General features: G+C 36.1%; 3 protein-coding genes and 2 long non-coding RNA genes across 12 annotated transcripts in view; 3 read left to right on the forward strand and 2 right to left on the reverse strand.

Moving 5' to 3' along the window:
• Positions 1–1,709: 1,709 nt before the first annotated feature.
• On the forward strand, positions 1,710–6,985 carry LOC113680181 (uncharacterized). Of its 8 annotated transcripts, none has more exons than XR_016181695.1 (9): positions 1,710–1,888; positions 2,203–2,277; positions 2,602–2,676; positions 2,996–3,034; positions 3,659–3,697; positions 4,138–4,247; positions 4,688–4,796; positions 5,405–5,450; positions 6,755–6,985. XR_016181695.1 is itself a non-coding variant. In XM_089189474.1 (9 exons), the coding sequence occupies exons 1-9, from the start codon at positions 1,855–1,857 to the stop codon at positions 6,796–6,798; spliced, it is 516 nt and encodes a 171-aa protein (XP_089045600.1). In that variant the 5' UTR covers positions 1,710–1,854; the 3' UTR covers positions 6,799–6,985. The 8 variants fall into 8 exon arrangements, 6 of the variants coding, with proteins under 6 accessions (XP_089045600.1, XP_089045602.1, XP_089045601.1 ...); XM_089189474.1 differs by having other exon boundaries at positions 4,743–4,796; XR_016181696.1 differs by lacking the exon at positions 2,996–3,034.
• On the reverse strand, positions 4,460–7,861 carry LOC149036010 (uncharacterized). Its single transcript, XR_016181697.1, has 4 exons — positions 7,206–7,861; positions 6,324–6,440; positions 5,854–5,910; positions 4,460–5,594 (listed from the first exon to the last, which is right to left on the reverse strand). It is a non-coding gene; the product is annotated as an uncharacterized LOC149036010 (long non-coding RNA).
• A 1,140-nt stretch (positions 7,862–9,001) lies between these two features.
• On the forward strand, positions 9,002–11,117 carry LOC113680132 (F-box only protein 36). Its single transcript, XM_027197125.2, has one exon. The coding sequence runs from the start codon at positions 9,542–9,544 to the stop codon at positions 10,256–10,258; it is 717 nt and encodes a 238-aa protein (XP_027052926.2). The 5' UTR covers positions 9,002–9,541; the 3' UTR covers positions 10,259–11,117.
• A 498-nt stretch (positions 11,118–11,615) lies between these two features.
• Positions 11,616–20,668, reverse strand: part of LOC113680169 (cytosolic carboxypeptidase-like protein 5) — a 9,616-nt gene continuing 563 nt past the window's right edge. The window contains exons 2-13 of the mRNA XM_089189481.1: positions 19,937–20,281; positions 18,386–19,464; positions 17,676–17,811; positions 17,132–17,316; positions 16,336–16,487; positions 15,825–16,015; positions 15,290–15,340; positions 14,251–14,360; positions 13,723–13,865; positions 13,052–13,112; positions 12,787–12,889; positions 11,616–12,574 (exon numbers count right to left, since the gene is read on the reverse strand). Coding sequence (XP_089045607.1) covers positions 12,458–12,574; positions 12,787–12,889; positions 13,052–13,112; positions 13,723–13,865; positions 14,251–14,360; positions 15,290–15,340; positions 15,825–16,015; positions 16,336–16,487; positions 17,132–17,316; positions 17,676–17,811; positions 18,386–19,464; positions 19,937–20,281 — 2,673 coding nt within the window. The 3' untranslated portion in view covers positions 11,616–12,457. The remainder of the gene's footprint in view (positions 12,575–12,786; positions 12,890–13,051; positions 13,113–13,722; positions 13,866–14,250; positions 14,361–15,289; positions 15,341–15,824; positions 16,016–16,335; positions 16,488–17,131; positions 17,317–17,675; positions 17,812–18,385; positions 19,465–19,936; positions 20,282–20,668) is intronic.
• Positions 15,088–16,810, forward strand: LOC149036011 (uncharacterized). The gene is made up of 3 exons (XR_016181698.1): positions 15,088–15,226; positions 16,122–16,194; positions 16,674–16,810. It is a non-coding gene; the product is annotated as an uncharacterized LOC149036011 (long non-coding RNA).

Raw genomic sequence — 20,668 nt, forward strand, 5'->3', positions numbered from 1 at the left:
GTAGGCCTGTCGTAAGCTTGTCGCATGCGACAAAGTCGTGCCGTGTAAATAGGCCTTAAGAAATGTAATGTAAATAATCTTAGCTAACACTGATACCAATCGAAAATTCGCCGCTGAGAATCACTCAAAAGTCAAGAGTTTGACAAAGAAGATATTCTTACCAGATTTAAAAGGGTAGACAGCCCTACAACTTACGTAACCGTTTTGGTTTTTTTTTATCTGCCAGCACAATTTTGAAGAATTTTGTCGCGCCAGTCGACAAACATCTACCGAGAATATTTTCTTTCAATTTACTTTGTAGGATGCTATCATTCCACTGCAAAATTCTGTGACTGTGTGCCTAGTAGATGTAGTCGATCATGTAGTTGTTTATCATGCATAACACTGGAACAGGCTTCCCAAAGCGAGCTATCATGTTTTAATATTGACAAGGATAGCTAGGTCTCTTTAGAAAAATGCAAAGAGCCTCCAATCCGCTACAGATACTTCTTTGATAGAACTCCACTACCTCAGGAATCCCCAGTACTTCAGCCAGAAATGGTAAGCTCGTTCTTGTAGAAGCGAAACTCTGAAAGGCACTCGTCGTCTTCCAAATCATCGAAGTCAAAACCAGGATAAGAGTTGTACAGAAGATCAACATTATCGGACCTGTTTAAGTTCCTTCTACATCGCTCGATAAAAGTGTCGCCGGCGTTGAATTGCGTGACCTAAAGAATGAGCAAGCAATATTTTGACCAGTGGGCTTCCTGTTAAATAAAAATATCCGAAGACAAAACCACTTGATTTTGAGGGTAATGACAATAACTTGAACGAAAAGTGAGATGCAAAGATTTGTATTTTTCGAAACCTAATAACAGCTGTACCCCTCTCCTGTAGTCTTAGTCCTTATCTCGTGCCTTGTTTGGTCAGTTTCGAACTCTGAAGCTAGATCATCAGTATTGGTGCCTTCGTCCTTACTCGTACTTACAGAGGGGGATCTCTTCAATACTTTGTGAAAGATTTCTAGTCTTATGACCTTAGTAAGGCCCTGAGGTGCTCCAAACTGTGCCAGCGAGTCTACGCCATAAACTTGTCGCAGTTCCAAAGTCAGTATCTGCGTATCCCTTGCAATCATATGATACAAAGTTCATGACAGTCAGTACTCACCAATTGAGAAAATTGATGTTCAGAGAAGCGTCCTTCTTCCTTAAACATCAGTTGACAAAAAGATAACCGTTACAGTACGCGTTCTATTATTCTTGCCACTAGGAAGACCCTCCACCAGCTTTGATTTCTTCCGCCATCTTCAGATTTAGCTCGCTCTCAACTTAAAGGTCTCCAATTTTTATGAGAACGATATTGGCAATTACGAACACCTCGTACCAATCTGTACACAATATTTGAACCACATCGTGAAATCGCAGCCTTCGTAATCTCCAAAACAGCCAATACTAGCTATAATAAGCTACTTCTCGGACGAAACGCACATTTGGAACACATTGCTGTGTCTTAAATGTTCTTTTATACTGTACACCCACGGATTTAAAGGTATGAAGTGTTGCCCTCTTGGCCAGTGCGAGGAAAATAACATTTGGTTCGATAATTAGTTCCAAATGAACAAGGCAACTGCGTCATCTTGACTTTTAGAATAAATTGAGGGCTTTCTAAACGCTTGGTCACTTGTACAGCATCAGCATGAGGACGCAATACAACTGACACACGTACAGTACATAGGAAGAGTAATGTCCGTTGCGCTGTTGTGAGAGGACCTCAAAGGAGATTTTTTTTTCCTTTTACGGAACAAACTATTGACCATCACTGCAAGAACTGAGAAAGTAAAAACTTTTATTTATCTCCCATGCGTTTCGTCTGACAATGGCAGAATTCATCATGGAATTTTACAAGAACGGTAAATAAGCTTTCTTAACTACAAATACGACCTAAAACTGAACCTGTTTTAGGCAGCCTTTTTGTTCATCCTCTCTCTGACACAAGACACCAAAAAATTCCAAACACTGCAATCAACAATTCATAATATGATTGGTGCATTTTACCTACTTACAAATTCAATTTATTTCTTATAGTAAATTCTATGAAAAAGTATATTGTCTACTGATCAACCCATCAGTAATGAATTACATGATATGCAACGAATTTGCAAACTAATGATTTTACTGACAACCTAGCTGTATGTTTTGTTCTATTTTATTTTTTTCTTTTCAGAACATCAAGCTCTTACAAATGATGTATATTTAATAGATGGTAACCACACCAGCCCAACAGCTAATCACATTGCTCGTAAGTACATATATACATCACAACAAATTACAAAGTTCAACCTACTGCTGAACCTGTTTAAAGCAGTCTTTTTGTTTGTCCCCTATCTGACACAAGACAACAAAAAAATTCCTAACACTGTAATTAACAATCCATAATATAATCGGTGCATTTCAATTACTTACACATCCAATTTATTTCTTTTAGTAAATTCTATGAAAACGTATATTGTCTACTGATCAACCCATCAGTAATGAATTACATGATATGCAATGAATTTGCAAACTAATGATTTTACTGACAACCTAGCTGTATGTTTTGTTCTATTTATTTTTTTCTTTTCAGAACATCAAGCTCTTACAAATGATGTATATTTAATAGATGGTAACCACACCAGCCCAACAGCTAATCACATTGCTCGTAAGTACATATATACATCGCAACAAATTAAAGTTCAACCTACTGCTGAACCTGTTTAAAGCAGCCTTTTTGTTTGTCCCCTATCTGACACAAGACAACAAAAAATTCCACACTGCAATTAACAATCCATAATATAATCAGCGCATTTCAACTACTAACAAACCAATTTTTTTCTTAGAGTAAATTTTATGTAAACATATATTGTCTACTGATCAACCCATCAGTAATGAATTACATGATATGCGACAAATATGGTTGCTAATGATTTCACTAACACCCTAGCTGTATGTTTTGTTCTATTTTATTTTTTTCTTTTCAGAACATCAAGCTCTTACCAATGATGTATATTTAATAGATGGTAACCAGACCAGCCCAACAGCTAATCACATTGCTTGAAAGTACATATATACATCACAAACAAATTACAAAGTTCAATGTACTACTGAACCTGTTTTAAGTAGCCTTTTTGTTTTTCCTCTATCTGACACAAGACACCAAAAATCTTGGTTGGTTGGAGAATTTTGAGTTAGAAATTTTCACAAAACTTTGCCACCAGGAATGAACTAATGTTCAAAACTTCAAAAGGGGTGCTGTCTTAGCAGAATGTTGAAGCTCCAAATTGACTGATACATATTTATATACCATACTCAGCCTATGAAATGCAATCACTTCTTATCGATCCTAACACAATGAGCATACATTTTAATTTATAGTTCCTAACTTGCACATAATACAAAACATCTATTCAGCCATGAGTGACATCATGAATATCCTGAAACAATTCTTCCCACAACAGATACACACAAAAAGGATTAAACTTTAAACAAACTGTATTCTTTCAACTTAAATTACTGCTATATCCTCCTTACAGTACATAAATAATACTGTTGCAAGACAGTTCGGTTCCTTTGAAAGTATGATTTAAGTTCTTAATAGTCACTATATTACCTGTTTGTGAAATATTTCTGTCCAAACATTTTAGATGCCATATGCCGTAGGCGCTGCAGAATGTTAGAACAATGTAAGTGAATTCTTGTTTAAACATTTCTTCTACACAATATAAGACTCACTGCATCAAAATAACAACAAAAATGTCATGACTCACCAATGTTGACATCTCATTAGCCATTATCACTGACAAAGCAATTCAATTAAAAAATAACTTGTTGAAAAACCATGCACATTTCAATATTTTCAAAAAAAATTCTCTTCAAAACTTAAGTTAAAAATGTACAAATTTTTTGTTTGACCTGAAAAACATGTATATATTAAATGAATACACCCATTCAAGGTCTCTTTTATCTTTTAACTGAAAATTTTTATAAAAATACCTTGTACATAGATTACCCTATACTTTTTAATCTTTCCTTCAACTTTTACCACATCTATCTTGTACTTGTCTATTAATAATCACCTAACAAAATACATATTACTTATCAAATTCTTTCAATTCATTGCTAGATTATTTTGAGAAAATGAAAAAGTCATTAATCACAATGATTCAGAATTTATGCACCATTGATTACCAGTTGAAAACAATTCAAAACCAGTTACAAAGGTCACCAGCCACAGTAAGTGAATTTTTTTTAAATTCATCCCTAGAATTGAACATTACCAATAAACCTAAATAATGGTAACACTTTGAAACATTTCAAATAGAAAATACAGTGAATATTTGTCCCTTATCATTACTATAGTATTTATCTAAACCTTAGAACTTTGCCACCCTTGTAACACCATACCTATAATGATAGTCAATCAAATACATAAAATCAAAATGTTCCAATCAATGACATTAATGCCTAATTCATTTCACAACCCGTGGTACACTGATCGCAACAAACTTCTTTAGAAACCTTAAGTAAACTTCTGGTACACTGAAAACCTAATTCAGGGTAGTTTAACACATTAATCATGTATTCATTTGATCATTTTTTGTATAAAGACTATACATTGACATTACAAATGAAATCTAACAAAAAGTTCCTTCTTTACATCTTATCAACTTCAGGAATTTGAGGTGGATCACTTCATTTTAATGACAAATTATCTCCTATATCTCACAGAACTCACAACAAAACAGATTGTTTTTTACCCATATGTTTGACATCTGTCAAACAGTAAGTTTCAACTTGTGTAGTTTACAATTAAATTTGATCACAACTACAATTACACAAGAAAACTGACGCCTGGTTAGCTCATGAGCATGAGCACCAGACTACTGTGCGGGAGGTCAGGGTTCAAGACCTAGACCAGACCCAAACTCAGGGTCTTAAAATAACTGAGGAGAATGTGCTGTCTTTGCTATGACATCTGCAAGCACTTATACATTCTAGTTTTCTCAGATAAGGACAATAAGCCGTAGGCCCTGTGTCCTGCATCTTCTTGGTAATGGTTAGTGGGGGACGTGAAAGAACCCACACACTTATCATAAAGAGAAGGGAAAGTAGTTCCTGGTGTTGTGGTCTGCCCTAGTGTTAATAGGTAGCTTATTTTTAAGGAGTCTTGTATTCTGTTTTAAGCCTACCTCAGATTTGTTAAATCTGAAAGTTGATTAAAGTAAAGTGAAAGCAATTACCAATGATAGTCATAACACTTACAAAAAAATTTGCATTTTACATACTAGACCGCTAATCATAAATTTTTGTGAAATTTTAATGCCCATTTTATATGTCATTTACTCCTTCTGATGTGCTCCTTTTGTTAATGACTTCTTAACCTTGCTAAGGTATCTACAGTGGCAGTGGCAAATGAAGCTGAAGACGACTACAGTGGTAACATTCTGCTTCATTATCTTCTTAGTATACTCTTCTTTACCATTATGTTCTGGGCTTCATATATCCATATAACTGATACCTTGATCTTTTGTCTCCTCAATACATTTCATGGCTTACTTCTGTGTGACAACTGTGATGATCCTAAAATCCAACAGTCACATATAATTGTAAAAAAAATCTATCAAAATGCTCCCTATTATGTTAATAGCATAACTTGTGCAAAAATTTGCAACCTGATACAGCCTAAACATGACCTAACAAGGGCAAAAAAAGAGCTACATAACTCTGAGAACTGTTGATAAGTCAACAATGCATTTGATTTCACACCAATAACAAATTGTTACAGTCATGAGAACCCATGTTTTTTAAATTAAAATGTTATCCTATTAATTAATATTACCTCTCAAAATTGGCTGTCACTTTGAAGGAAATAACCAAGTGTGCCTCAAGCTCACATCTAGAGAAAAAGCAAACAATTGATTCATGAAATCACCACATGTTGCATGAGTCAGTGTTAAGTTAGGACAGGAATTGTTGACAATTTGAACACATCACAACAAATAAAATGGGGAACAAAATTTCATCCATTTAAAAGACTAAGTCAAAGCTGCTGCTATAATTTCAATCATTGTCCATGTACAGGCAATTTGCAACCTGAAAATCCTACCAATTGGCATTTTTCTCAGCCAAAGTAATAACAGGAATAACAGTGATGGCAAAGCAAGCTTAAAACTGCACAGATTGCCAGAAGCCAAAACACACACACAAGATGTAAAGCTACCTCTCGTAACTTAACACCACGTCACACAATGCATGATGCTTTCATGAATTAACTCTTTGCTTTATTTTTGACACATGATCTCGACATACCTGAGGTCATACAACAAACTTTCTGTCACTCTTCTTGATACACACAAGTCACCAAGAGTTTTTTTCAAATCAGAAATTTAAGTTGTTGTTCCTTCTGAAAAAGGATCTAGTTGACACCTAGCAAATGATTGCAAAAAATTACTAACAGTAAAAATTTGTATTTATGTTAAAAAGCTTTGAGTACCCACAATTTACACTAAAAACAATGGCAGGAACACCAGTTTCAACACAAAATATAATACATAAATTTTTAAATAATAACCAAGAATACAAGCTCTGCGCTAGTTAACCCTCTGACCCCAAAGAGTGACTGGCATCTAATTTCTCCTAACACTGTCATCCCTAAATCACACAGAAACGTCATGACAATAAAGGAAATGATCACCAACTAAATAAGCTCTCCTTAATCACTTGATTACTTTCTCTTTCAGCAACAAGTGTTGGCCCATGCCATAATATCCACAAGATTTCATAATTTTTCCTTTATTGCATTGTGTTGTTGTGTTGTTGTGTTTTTGATCTAAAGCAAACAAATGTTGGCCCATGGCGTAATATCCACAAGATTTCATACTTTTTCCATTTTTGCGTTGATTTCTTCTGTTCATGTGGGTTTGAGTTAAAGCAGACAACGAACCATGAATAAAGAATTTAACTTTGACAAAGTTATTTGAGAATCTTTGGACATATTAATATGATATTATCAAAGAATAGAAGGTTCATCTTGGCCGGAAACTATGGCCTTTTTCTGTACGAAATGATTTCAAGTTGTCAACACAAATAACTCTACAACCCTTTGTGCCTTTGTGCTGTGATTAATACATACATCCCGATGTGACCAAAACAACACACCTAATGACAAAACTACTACCAAACTTTACCAACCTTAACTGAGCAAAAATGCCTTTTCCCTATGCGATGAACAATTGTTTTGAAAATCATGATTCCAGTGTTCCATTGTTTAGTATCCTGTTCGCCAGCAATCTTGAAACCAACTCCCAAATGGAAATTCATCAACTCGACCCTCCTTTTCTTTCATCTATAGCCAATTCTACTGTCTACAAACGATTCGCCACGCAACAACAAACATAGTCAAAACTTTGACGCCATCATTTACTCCGTCGTAATTTCGGCCATTTGCTGCAACAAACCGACTACGCTTTAAGATAGATCTCCTTTAGAAACAACCTCGTTACTAAGAGACCAGTGTCAACCAATATTCCCCCAACGACAAACCGGTCTAACACTACCAATTGTCTCGTCAGGCGGCCCTTTTTGGCCAATATACTTCCATAGGAATTACTTTTAGCGTCTTATACCCTCTCCTTGATAAAATCGAATCATTTCAACACAAATCATTCATGTAACACGACGAATAGAGCGTGTAAATTTACTCGCTGAAGGTACCTTTCAGAAAAGTACGTCGCTAAAGTTTGTAAAATGCGTCAAGCTTTCGAGCTAACCGAACAGCACGGTGAAATAAGCGATTTTACTATCGCGCTTTAAATGAGATTTATCGCGCGATAAAAAAATTGTGACATGTATGGGCCACCGTAAGCCACCCTACGATCACGCACGACCCAACAAGTTTCCCATTTATCGCGCGATAAAATTCAATTTAAAAAGTAGATAGCATTTCCTCTATGGCCCACCGTATAAATGAAATTCAGCGCGCGATAAAATTGAACTTATGAAGTGGATAGGATGTCCTCTGTAAACCACTTTATGATAGTTGCCGTGGACAAGACGACAAAGACTGCAACCGTTGAGGAGGTAAGTCTTGAGGTCGTTTTATTTTCGTCAAAAGATCATTGAGCACTACTTTGCAATACTTCTTCAACATATAGCTTTGTGAATCAGTACAGTAAACCTTGATTTCGCTAAATCTTGCGACACACCTTCAGAGATAGCTACAAGTGAAACAAGAGGGAATTATGTGAGCTTTCTTATTATATTTCTGTTTTGTTAATTTCTAGACGTCACTTTTGAATCGCCAACCCTGTTAAGAAAGAACTTTCCAGCTGTCGCACCCATGGTCGTCTTGTCCACCGAAACAACGGGCGTGACAGCGGATCACGTGCGGCTTAACAAGGTTCCCACTATCGCATGATAATTATTTTTTATTTATCGCGCGATAATTTCCATTCATTTTTCCCAGAGGGCATGGTAACGAATCTTACAATCTGATTGGTTCTCACGGGCACGGTAACGCTTCCGTGACTCGCGGAACACATCCCTACCTTCGCTGCCATTTTTCATTAATTTATCTCATTTTTCCAGCTGGGCAGTATTTTTAAGTAAAGAAGTTGATCACTACCTCGACCGATAAATAACTTATCAATCCCCTCTTTACTCTCTCTCAAATCATAATGTTGACAGTAAATATTGCTTTCGAAGGATCATTTGTAGTGGTAACTGCACAACAAAAACTGAAAAATTTTAAGAAGGAAAAGCCGCATTTAATCCCCTTGTGTCTTGTTGGAGTATTTAATTCGAATTTAGTTTGCATCCATTAGAATTTTGTTCTTCAGTCTCATGGAAGTAGTGTTGTTCAATAGATTGCATAGATAGTATATGCAGTTTGGTTTCAGATTTCAGATTTTGCTTTTTTCAACAAGTGTACGTTTTTCAACTAAGACATTGGCATACTTGGCATACATGGCATACGAAGCACACAAGGCTTTCATGGCTTTCAAAGCATATAAGGCTTCAAGTGCTCGCGACTCAATCCGTTCCAAAAATACCGCTCAACAACATCTTTTAGTGTGGATTGGCCGCGAACAATACGACTTGTGTATGCGTCTGTAAGTATTTTGGGCGTTTGCACCATAAAGCTCCGGGTAATCGTAACCCAAAAACGTATAACCTCCATAGCCAAAGCAACAACTCCAGAACAAATACAAATTGGCTGACAAAAGAGTTTTATTAGCAAAACTCTCGTGGTTCGTCATGTTACCCGGCCCTGTCCATGCATGACAACGTCAATCATCATCAAGATAACACACGTGATCAGCATGTGAACACCTTCACCCTCATTGGATCACAGTTAGTTGTTATTGTGTTGAGGGCCTAATGACCACTGGATACTATTGCGCAATTTTCCCATTTCGTGGCGGAGGAAAAAAAAGGCGAAGCAGAGGTATCCCAGTAATGAACTGACCAGTCCATTAAGAGAAAGTTCTGTAGTCCAGTCCGATTTTAAACTTACGTAAAGAGTAACTATGGCGACCTGGTCAGCTTGCTTTCTCTGCCTAGTACCCAGACTCTGTGAGAGTTTCCTTTTGACTTCTTGGTTGCATGGCGTTTTGCACGACAACATGAATTTGGGTGCAATTTTGTTTGAAAAGACGAGGCAAGCTCCATCGCCGAGCAAAGACTTTCATCAGCTTCTAGTAACAGAGAATCAAGTGATTCTAAGAACATGGCGGATCTCAATAAGAAAAGACCAACGATACATTCCACCAAGCCAGCGAAAAGTACCAATCGAAGAATTTGACGATGACTCCTTACTTCAGACAGACATCAACCGTATTTTTGGTGAAGACACGCTCCGTCTTGTACACAGCATAGTATGTAAAGACTGGTTAGCCCGTCTTCCTCAAAATGTCCTCATTCATTTGTTGTCATTCCTCGATCTTGTCGACATTGCAAGGCTAGGATCAGTATGCAGGTCTCTTCGGAAAGTTTGCTCAAGCGACGAGTTATGGGAGAAGATTTTCCAATCCCATTGTGACACCATCAACGACGAAACTCGATCCCTAGCAAAGGAAGTCGGTTGGAGGAAAGTGTTCTTTACTAACAAACTGCAGCTTCAGGTTCAAATGAGACGACGTAAAGAAAGAAATAGCGCTGAAATGAAAAGAAAGACAACTCCAGCTGAAGAGCAGATCCCACTAACATTTGTCACTCAGTCAAATGGCAACTACGATCACTATTAATCAACTATTAACTGGTGTCCATTGAGTTTTTTTTGTGTTAGCCATTTTCTGTGAAGGTACTTGATTTGTAACCAAGTTAGCTCTAAGTTATTAGTAATAAGTTAATTGGTTTTTCAAAACATGCTCGTAGCTAAGAGTTATTTGTTGCGTTGTAAATTATATGGATGGATAACTTTTGTCTGCAGAGACACCAGAGGCATGCTGAAATTCTTTAAGGGACCCGTGTAGCATACTTTAACAAACTGGTCAGCTCTGAAATTCAATTTCAGAAGTAAAGAAGGTCACAATGCTGGTTTGACATGGATAATTTTGTTTATATGTATACAGTAATTTGAGTTTTATTTTGCTACAAAAAAAAAAAACAAAAACAAAAACAAAAACCAAACCTCATGATATCTACCTGTTACTGTCTATGATCCAAAGGTTCAGGTGTTGATCAATTAGAATGAATATTAAAAGTGAAGTTCATATGGATGGACTTAGATACTTTGTTGTGTGTTTACAATACTTTGAGTTTTATTTCATGAAAAAAAAACAACAAAATTGAAACTTAACTTACATTGAATTGACGTTGTCTACCAGTCACTGCTTTTGTCACTGTACTTGTTTGGCATTTTTACATCCATTGAACTTTGTAGTTGAATAGTAAGCATGCAGATGAACTGACAGACTGAAATCAGTGTTTATGGTTTTCTGAGTCTCACAGTAACCAATATTCATATACTTGAATGTATTATCTTAGTAAAGTTAAGAGTAACTTTATCAAATTTTGATATTAACTTAATACCACTGTTTTACTTTGTTTAGAAAAGTTGGTTGTTAAAATGCTTTTAACCAATAAATATTATGGGTACATAGACAGTGTGTAATAACATATCTTAAAGGACTCACCATATACTGGTAATATCTAATTTTTATTCCTTTGTGTGAGGAGAGAAAATATCAGTAGGGTATCCTGATGACAAATTGGAATTTGATTTCCAAGTGGCTTGTTGAACCCAGACTTGCTTCTTGAAAAACAATGGATATTGTTCAAAGTTGTGGTGGTGTAATTTCAAAAATGCTCATACTTAGCTGTCCCCCATCTCTTAGTTACTATTTAGCTCTCTTTAAGTCTTGTTTTGCAAATTAATTTCTCAGTCCTCAACAGAACTGTTCCACCACAGTAACTATCATCCTTTGTTATAATGATTAAAAAATAATAATAAACTGGGCAAATTAACCAGGCTGTGATAAAACGGAAGTTGATAATCACAAACTTAATTTCTTAACATTATAGGAGACTTGCAGAACAACTGTAAATCAAAAGTATGGAGTTGAAAAAAGCAAAAGACAAAAACACATGACTAGACAAAAGTTGCTGCAAATTTTGTTTTTAGTTTTTTCCACTTTTGTTGTAAATGTTAATAATTGCTATTTAGATGTTTGGTAAAAACTAAGAGTGTCTTCAACCTCTGTCTACCAAACCAGCCCACTAAAAAAGAGTAGGTAATGGTAACTTGAAATAAACAACCACACTGCAGTACTCAATACCAATTTACTTTGTTTTACATTCCTACATGTTTAATCAACTCAGTATAACTAAAAGCTACTTGTCAAAAGAAACATTAACCAACAATAAAATATCAACCATGAATATTTTTTAAAATTTGTTTTCAAATCATCACAAACCAACTCACTCCACACTCCAATCAATGAATACCACATCACTGTTGATGATAACAACATGCTTGCTCACAGTACAATTTTTGATAGTGTACCACAAAAATGAATATCAAAGTTATCACAAGGCTTATCAGAATGGAGGAAAACATCTCATTTGCTAGGATTGTAGAGTGTAATTTCCAGTTGGCCAATACCAGATGCATAGAGTGATATAAGGAAAGAAAAGCAATCCTGGAATAATTGAAAGTGAGCCCTTCACTCAGAAAATTACATTACCACTAACCTACATGTAATACTTTAAAAAAATAACATAGCTTCCTTGTTTGATTTCCACAGTATAAATAGAGAAAAACATTTTAAAATTTAAATAATCCTTGTACAGTTAAGACATATCCTATAAACTTTAAGACAAAAACTTTCAATCTTTTGTTGTAAATCTACATAAAATTGTGTATGCTTAAAAACACTTTTCCACTCTGAAATTTTTAGTAAATACACCATGAAGCTTAAAAAATGGTCTTCACTCCTGTTATGTCAGCTGACAGATGTGTTTGGCCAGAATGTCAAAGGATTTGTGCTGCTGCCACTCTGAGGTGTATGTGGTAACTCCTTGATATCCACAACTTCACAAGACATCATGCTACAGTTTATCTAACAACAAATCACAATTACAATAATTAATCAAACTCCAAGGACTTATGGGGGTGTTTTGAAGGAAAATGGCTTTTATTAGAGATTGAGACTCAAAAAGAGAGGCAGCCTGGGCATGTTAATTGGATGTAGTGCATTTCTGAGCTGTTGTTAATAAATAATAACATCGGCGTTGAATAATTACTTTATGATAGATCATTATTACTGCTAACCATATTCTTGGAACTGTTTCTGCGTGACAGTTGAGTACTCTTGGATTTCCCTTCCTCTTCTTTCTCAACTGTGCTAACATGAATATCCTCTGCCGCTGGGGGCCTATTGAAGGACAACATTGTAAAAATAAATAACTACATATTAAATAACTTTGGTGAAGAATTCTCACAGGTCAAATTCTATGAAAGCACACCCCTATAGTACAAGGACACAACTGAGGGGCCCCACAGGTGTCCCCATAAGGAACCACTGTAAAATTCATACCTTGATGAAGATATTTCGGAAGGTTGAATTTCATCTCTAGCCACTGCTTCGCCATTTTTTTCTGGACAAAAGAAAATAAGCTGAGTAACACATTTAAATATTGTTATCATTAGTGCATGTAAAATTTAAATACGATCATGATGAACAATAAAAATTCTTCAGAGTTTAAAAAAGAAACAAAAATTTATTAAAGTGAATGCAAAAAATTGGTCAAAGAGAGAGAGAGCACGACTGTTAAGAAATGACAAATGTCAGTCGAGTGGCTGGACTAGGTGGTAATTATCAAAAAAAAAATATATATATGCAGAAGAAATAGTACACTACCTACTAAAACATACAAGCACAAAGAAACAACAAAAAAATGGTAGGGTTTGATACTTATTTACCTATTTTTTCACAAGCATATCAATGTTCAAATCACAGTTGAAAATATCAAATTGTATGAGAGGATTGTTGACACAAGTTCAAGTCATAGATTTAAGATCTTCCATAAAATTACTGATTTTTGAACAGTTGAAAAGAACATTGAATTCTCTGTTGTTAACCCCATTGATATACTGTTGGTCATACCAATTTGCTTTGTTGATACAAATTTACTTTTGAAAATCTGTTACAAGTAACTGGTAGTCTAATAGAATAAAAGATCCATGGAGATAATACATATTAATTACCTTTTTTCCTTCCATTTTTCCTCCTTGGACGAACATTCTTCTTTTTCTTCTCTTCATCACTCTGGCTACTGTGGCCATTCCTTAATGCCACGCCTGGTTTGCTTCTGTGAAAACTAATGAACTGCTTGTGGACATCAATAGTGCTGAGAAGATAAACAAATTTCTATAATTTTTTTTAGAACCAAGGAGTAAATCTCTTTGGCCTGGATAATTTACTGATGCAATTAGATTCAGTTAAAAATTTCACCAAGCACTTGAGCAATTGTTGTAGGTTACTAGAGAGAATTCCGGATTTCTCCTATTTCTCAGAATATTTTCATTTATCGTGTGACCTTTTTCCAGGTCTTAATAATTAGTTTAAAAATGTTGAACAAAACTCTGGTCTCAAAACAACCCTTAATATTGATAGAGACAATCATAAGGCACTCTCACAAAGCATCTGAACAGAAATGATCTCAATAGGTTCCTATAATATTGGTGATAATCAATGAAAGTTCCACTTAATTAACAGATCCAGATTGCTTTTACCTCATTTTAATCTCAACAGGAGATGATAAAGATTTACTGGACAATGATGTAGGCTGGACATGACCTTGGGGCTGATGACGTAAATTGTGCACCAGCCTCAGAGTTGGACCCTGTTTTGATACAAATTAAACATAAACACAAATGCAAAAGAAGTAATTCAAGTGAGAGAAATGGTGGATAAATTTGGATCAAGGATGCTGGCTGACCACTTTAATCTTACTGCAGCCCCAGGGCGTGAAATTGTGCCTAATACAGGTGCCAGTGTGACTAAATTTTTCAATTTGGCGACCAAATCCTGAAAATCAGTTGCCAAATTGGCGACTAGAATGTTTCATCATAACCTTACCTAGAGATATAGTGAATTAAAAAGATTTGCAAAGATAAATCCACAGCAAACTTCCTCATCAAGTTTGTTTCCAAAATGCAGCACATGCATCTTGATCGATAACTAGATGCCATCTTGGATTTAGGTGAGTTTGAACATTGCATATCATCAATTCTAGTGTCCACTTTGTAGCTAGTTAAAGATCTTTTCCCTAACTTAATTTCTAGAATGGTGACAGCGTAAAAAACAGGTTTTATTTGTCTTTGAAAATGGCGACCAACTATTTTTGAATTGGCTACTGCTTTGAAGAATTTAGGAGCCAAGTGGCTATCAGAAAAAAAAATTAATTTCACACCCTGAACCCTCAACAATACTATTTATAGAAATCTTTGCTTCATCAGTGACAGATAGGCTTTCACAAACTATTAATTACATTTTACCATATGAACTGTTTCTAAATAAAGCATAAATATGTAAAACAATCAAAGTGAATGCCTCAGTTAGCTTACTCACTCATCATGCTGGAACACAACCTCAGTGAAACACAGTCATCTATCTCTGATATACTTTGTTTTGTTAACACTGTATCTATTGAGTTGCTCATTGCAGGCCCTTGGTTCTTATAGGCAGAAACTTTCCTAGAGTCCCCAGGTAACAAGTTACAAGATCTTTACAGCATATAACATGATATTAGTTGCTGTCTGGATAACTTACCGTTTTGGGAAGTTCCAAAGAAACTCTTGGTTGTTCTTTTGCTTTGAACACCTTAAAGTAAAGTACACAATATTTGTCTGTATACAAAAAGCCAATAATATTATTCATTTAACACTGTGTTTAGATGTGAGCCAGGAAATTGTAACTGGTTGTAGTGCATAAATTTGAGGCTCACAGATAAATCTCCTAAAATCATATGAAAAGACTGAATGGCCTCTCTGAAGTTCTGTCTGCACAAAGTCCTATAATTGACAGCTAAACAACATTTCTAGGGGGAACTTACAAACACATGTCAAGCAAGAACTCTTACTATTCAGGAGGAACTTTCAAAAAGAAAAGGAATGTCAAATCTTATAGCTAAATGTATTCCATGCCCCAAAAGAAAATGTTTGTGTTTTGTTTTTCTTTGAAAGTTTATCAGTTGACCTTCAAGTTGATAATATGTTGGCATTCCAACATATCTAATGTAAATTATTGCATAACATAAAAGTCACATAATGGAAAAAAAAAACAAAACACAACAAAGTTGGCTCACTGTTGCTCTCAAAGGTCCTGGCCCAGATAACTGATCTCTTCTGTTGGCTCCTGACAGAGTCCCAGGTGATGAAGAGCATGTATCATCATGATGGTTCTTTCCACTCTGGGCCCCTGTTCCTTGCAAGGATGTCTTTTGGGTACTTGCCAGGTGATATGGCCGCCTCACAGTATCAGTAGCTGGCTTTTTACCTAAAAATTGAGGAAAATCAGTTGATACAAACCCTTTCCATATGTGTCATTAATCAGGTGTGAGGATGAGATACCTGAATAATGGCCACTTTCTTTTTTTCTTCAGGGAACTAAGACAAAGTTGAGAGCCATAAAAACAAAGGAAACCAGGCTTATACTGAACCATCTTCAACAAACAGGTTTGGTCAAGTAAGGTATAGTCAAACAGAACATGGGATCAGTTTCATCTAGCCCCTTACAAAAGGAACATGGGCATTGTTAACAATATCAAAGTTTTATTTCACTACAAAGGAATAAATGGTTAATTTTTAAATGTGTACCAGTTTCCTTGTTAACGTTTGTTCCATTCTGTGATGGATGATCTGTTGTTCTGTGCCCTCCACTAGCTGCATTATCAGAAGACATATCACTGGATGAACTTGCCAATACAGATAATTTCTGACGTGTACTTGCTGTTGCTCCTGCCACCATACTGAAAAGTGTTCAGATTAAGTCTGTTGAGGAACTGCTGCAGCCCTCTCTACATATATAGGTTTCCAATGGGGTCTGACAAAGTTGTACCATCTAACAGAATGATTACCAGCCACACTGCACCAAATTTACTTATTTGTTGGCTAGGTAATAACTAATAACTGCTTTTTTTTTTTTTTTTTTTCAGTTTTTGTTACCTGATTTCTCTTCAAACTTACAGTCAAAAAGTTGGAATAGTCCACTTATTATAAGGGAAGCTCTTTGAGCATGCAAGATGAAGCAAATCCTATGTTCTGATTGGCTACGCTTATTCCATTCCCAGGGAGAGAGAAATACAGCAGTTGTATGTCTTGAAGGAAGTCAGCACAAGTAACACCATGAAAAAAGTGAAGAAAGATCATTTGCTGTAATTGTTTAGCCAATTGATAAATCCTTCCACAACCAAGAATGTTTGATCAAGTTGACTGGATATGGCCTTACCCTAATTTGCTTTTTCATCATCTTTTGAGGAAACAGGTTTGGTTAATAATAGGATTATGACATAAACCTAACAAAAACTTGAGTATCAGTGGTTGAGCGAGATAAGGAGGAAAAAAACACTAACTTAGAGGATACACACATAAAATATCACAGCACTTTGCATACCTTGAAGTTTTAGTAATAACTCGAGAGAGTTTCTTGGGTACTGAGGGTGCATTCTTGGAACTCTTGACAAACCGCCTGACCCAATTCTTGACTCCTTCTAAAGATGTAAACTCACTGAGAGGAAGTCGTGTCCAGGGGTTGGTGTTGTTCATATCAAGTACAGCCACTGCCATTGCTCGCCCCACCTGTCAACAACAAAAAACGGCAAAAATAAACCAGAATAAAAAGTTTGCTCATAGGTCAAGTGGCTCACACCACTATAACCTATCCAGTTTTCCTCTGCATTTAGCCACTTGGGATAGCATTGCTAAGGGTGTAAATGATATCCAAGTGCACAACAGATCAACCCCACCTTGGGTGTGGCACATCCAAGAACACAACACAAGGACCCCAGCATGGTTTGAACATGGAGTTCAAAGTGCTGACCACTGACATTTCACATCTCAGAACAATGTATGTGGTCTTATCAACTTCTGATAAACATAATGAACAACAAATCAATCTTAAGAAAGCAAATTTGCTTGACAATGTAACCTCATTTTACCTCTTCATAAATCTCTGGTGTATACTTGGGTGGGAAGCCAGGCAAAGGAGGTGGAGTAGCACACCCATTATCGCAAGTGGCAGGTGGCAAGCAATTGACTGTGCGCCCACAGTTGTAGTTACACTCTAGTGTATAACTGATAGAGAAATCATATTGATATCAAACATTGCCAAATAGTGATAAAATTAATGTATCTTGCTTGATGGCAAAACATATCATAATGTAGGTATATATTTTATGATATTATATATTACAACATCCCAAGCAGGAGGGAAAAGCTCAAAGATTATATTTACTAAACAGGTATGCACCTGTTTAGTTACAGAGGACTCTAGTATAAATTCAAGCTAATCAAAAGTTCACTGCAGCTCAATTGATAAAGCACTGGATTGCAAAATCAAAGGTTTGAGGTTCCAAACATCTCAAAAAAATCAGGAGGTTTTTTTTTGACAACCTTACCCATTGTGAATATTTGTCTTTTATGCTAATTGCGTAGTAATTTGGCACCTATTCTATCAGAAAATACATCAAAAGGAATCAGTCAGGATCATATCAATCAGTATGAATTGTGTGTGTGAGTGCTAAAGAAATCTACAATTTGAGCATTACCAGTACATGCTCACAAAGATGTGTTCAGAATAGTAAGTGTTTTATCATTATCAGAAGTCTATTAAAATTAAAATGTTTCTACTGTACATCTCCTTGCCAACCTGTGAATTATCCCAGTGGCTTTATAGATGGCAACCCTCCCACTTCCTTCTTTGGACATGCCATCTCGCTTGTCCTTGCTGTACATGTTCTTTTCAGTAAAGTTACAAGCCGCAAAGTCAAAGTTTGTTGAATTCAAAGAGATGAGTTTTGGGAATAAAATAGAGCTGACATAATTGTCTTCATTCTCCAGGTAATTTGCATAGACAAAGCATCCGCGCTTTGAAGCATGGCCATGCAGATCAACATAGTATGCAACCCCACTGCTTTGCTCAGATGAAGTCTGTGAAGAGCAATAGATGCAATTTGCAGGTTCTTTCTTGTTCAACACCGTTTTGAACTGAGGCTGGTCTAGAGTTCTTGTATTTAACTGCTTTTCTGAATGGCAGTCACTTGACATGCTGCTTGTACTTTCATTTGAAAGCTGATTAGAAACAACAGTGTCCATTTGAAGTGCATCATTTGAGGCACCAGTCTGAACATCAGGTGACATTTTCAATGCTAGAGAGTCTAAATTTGATGAGAGTGTTTCCTTGTTCTTGTTATTGTTGGCATCTTTGTCTATCATTCCATTGCCCTCCACACTTATGAAATCCATTTTTACAGACTCAGGTTCTGGCAACTCTGGCTTTAACTCAGAAGGAACTGACTGCAAATCTAAAATATCTTTGTTTGTGAAGAATTCAGAGCCAGTTTCAACAGATGTAGTGTTAAGGTTTACAGTGACTTTTTTTGCCTTCTCTGTATCACATACACAAGCATTATGGTGGTCAGAATCTTGGTGCAAGTTTCCTATAGTGTGGTGATACAAAATGATACTTTTGGCTGCAAAGATTGAAGGATGAAGGAGAGGATCAGGATCCATATACACTCGATTCAAGTTCACACCTCGCTGATCAGTGCGGTAATGGCCACGTTTGACACCATCTGGATTCAACATTGGTATCAACTTAAACACATATTGGTCCCGTAATGCTGCAGCTCTGGGATCATCTTGGCGTAAAATAAAGTCTAGGAATCCATTGAATACAAAACTTGATGGAGTTTCCCCTGGATGTACCCTGGCACTCAGGAAAAACACCTGGAAGAGTTATAGGAAAGAATTGAAATTCATCACATCCTATGGGAACATTTAACACATTATGGTGAACAAGTATTAGTTTTCCTTGACAAGTGCAGTTGTCTAAAAAACTTGCTAGTGTAAATGCCTCTTAACCCTTTAACACTGAAGAAAGACTGGCTTCTAATTTCTTCTTGCAATATCACCCCTGAATCAAACAATGAGGTCATGAGAATGAAGGCAATGATCACCTACTGAAAAAGCTCTTGATTTTTAAACAAATTCTCCCTGTCAGCACCACAGGAAATGTATAGAAAGCAGTATGGAGAATGTGCACCCTGATGTTAGAGTGTAAAGGGTTAAGAGTAAACAAGCTTACATGACATGCAGTGTAACTCAGTGCTTTTGAAGCTTTACTTAGATTTAAAAGCATGGCAGACTACCATGATTACTTTAATATTTTTTTTCTACACTAGATAAAAATGATTCCTACCTTCTTCCCTTCAAACCTGTGAGCCCTAGGAACAGTTTTGTCTGGAAAAAGACTTGGCAGAGATTCTTCCCTCTCCTCCACCATGCCCTTTGCAGAAGTTATTGTTAGAAGGTCTACTCTTAAGCTGTCCAGTGTGTAACACAAAAGTTCCCGATAGAAATAGATAGAGTCTTTTGGTTCAGAGGGGGTCATTTGCTGACATATGGTAAAGCTTCTGTCTAAATGATCAAGCTTTGCTTGGCAATCTGAGTATGAGTATGGATAGCAGAAAGCAAAGTAGTGAACTCCACTGCGCTGATCAGGGAAGCGATAAGTGAATGACAGTCTAAACTGGCCATCAACAGTCTGAAGAAAAAGGACAGAGACAACAGTTTATGAATACAGTTCACTCATTTTGATTATTTTAAAATTGCAAAATAAAATTTCTGCCCAAACACTAGTTTCAAAAGCTACCACCTACTATTGAGCCTAGGAGTTGAAGTTTGGGATACTTCTTTTTCATAAGTTAGCTTCCAGCAAACCTTAACAAAAATTACAAACAAGTGCTTTTTTTTCTATTTGCTTCATGACTTAATTCGGAAATACAGTAGTAATTTCTTACTTTATAACACAACCTGCACAGTGAAACTACAAAAATAAAACAAACCACACCTAACGTGACAAAATGTTCTAACATCCACTTCACCTCAACAATAGATACTAATTAATTTTATTCAAGTTTATTGATTAATT

This window comes from Pocillopora damicornis, chromosome 12 (assembly GCF_964200805.1).
Source record: "Pocillopora damicornis chromosome 12, jaPocDami1.2, whole genome shotgun sequence".
Lineage (NCBI taxonomy): Eukaryota > Metazoa > Cnidaria > Anthozoa > Scleractinia > Pocilloporidae > Pocillopora > Pocillopora damicornis.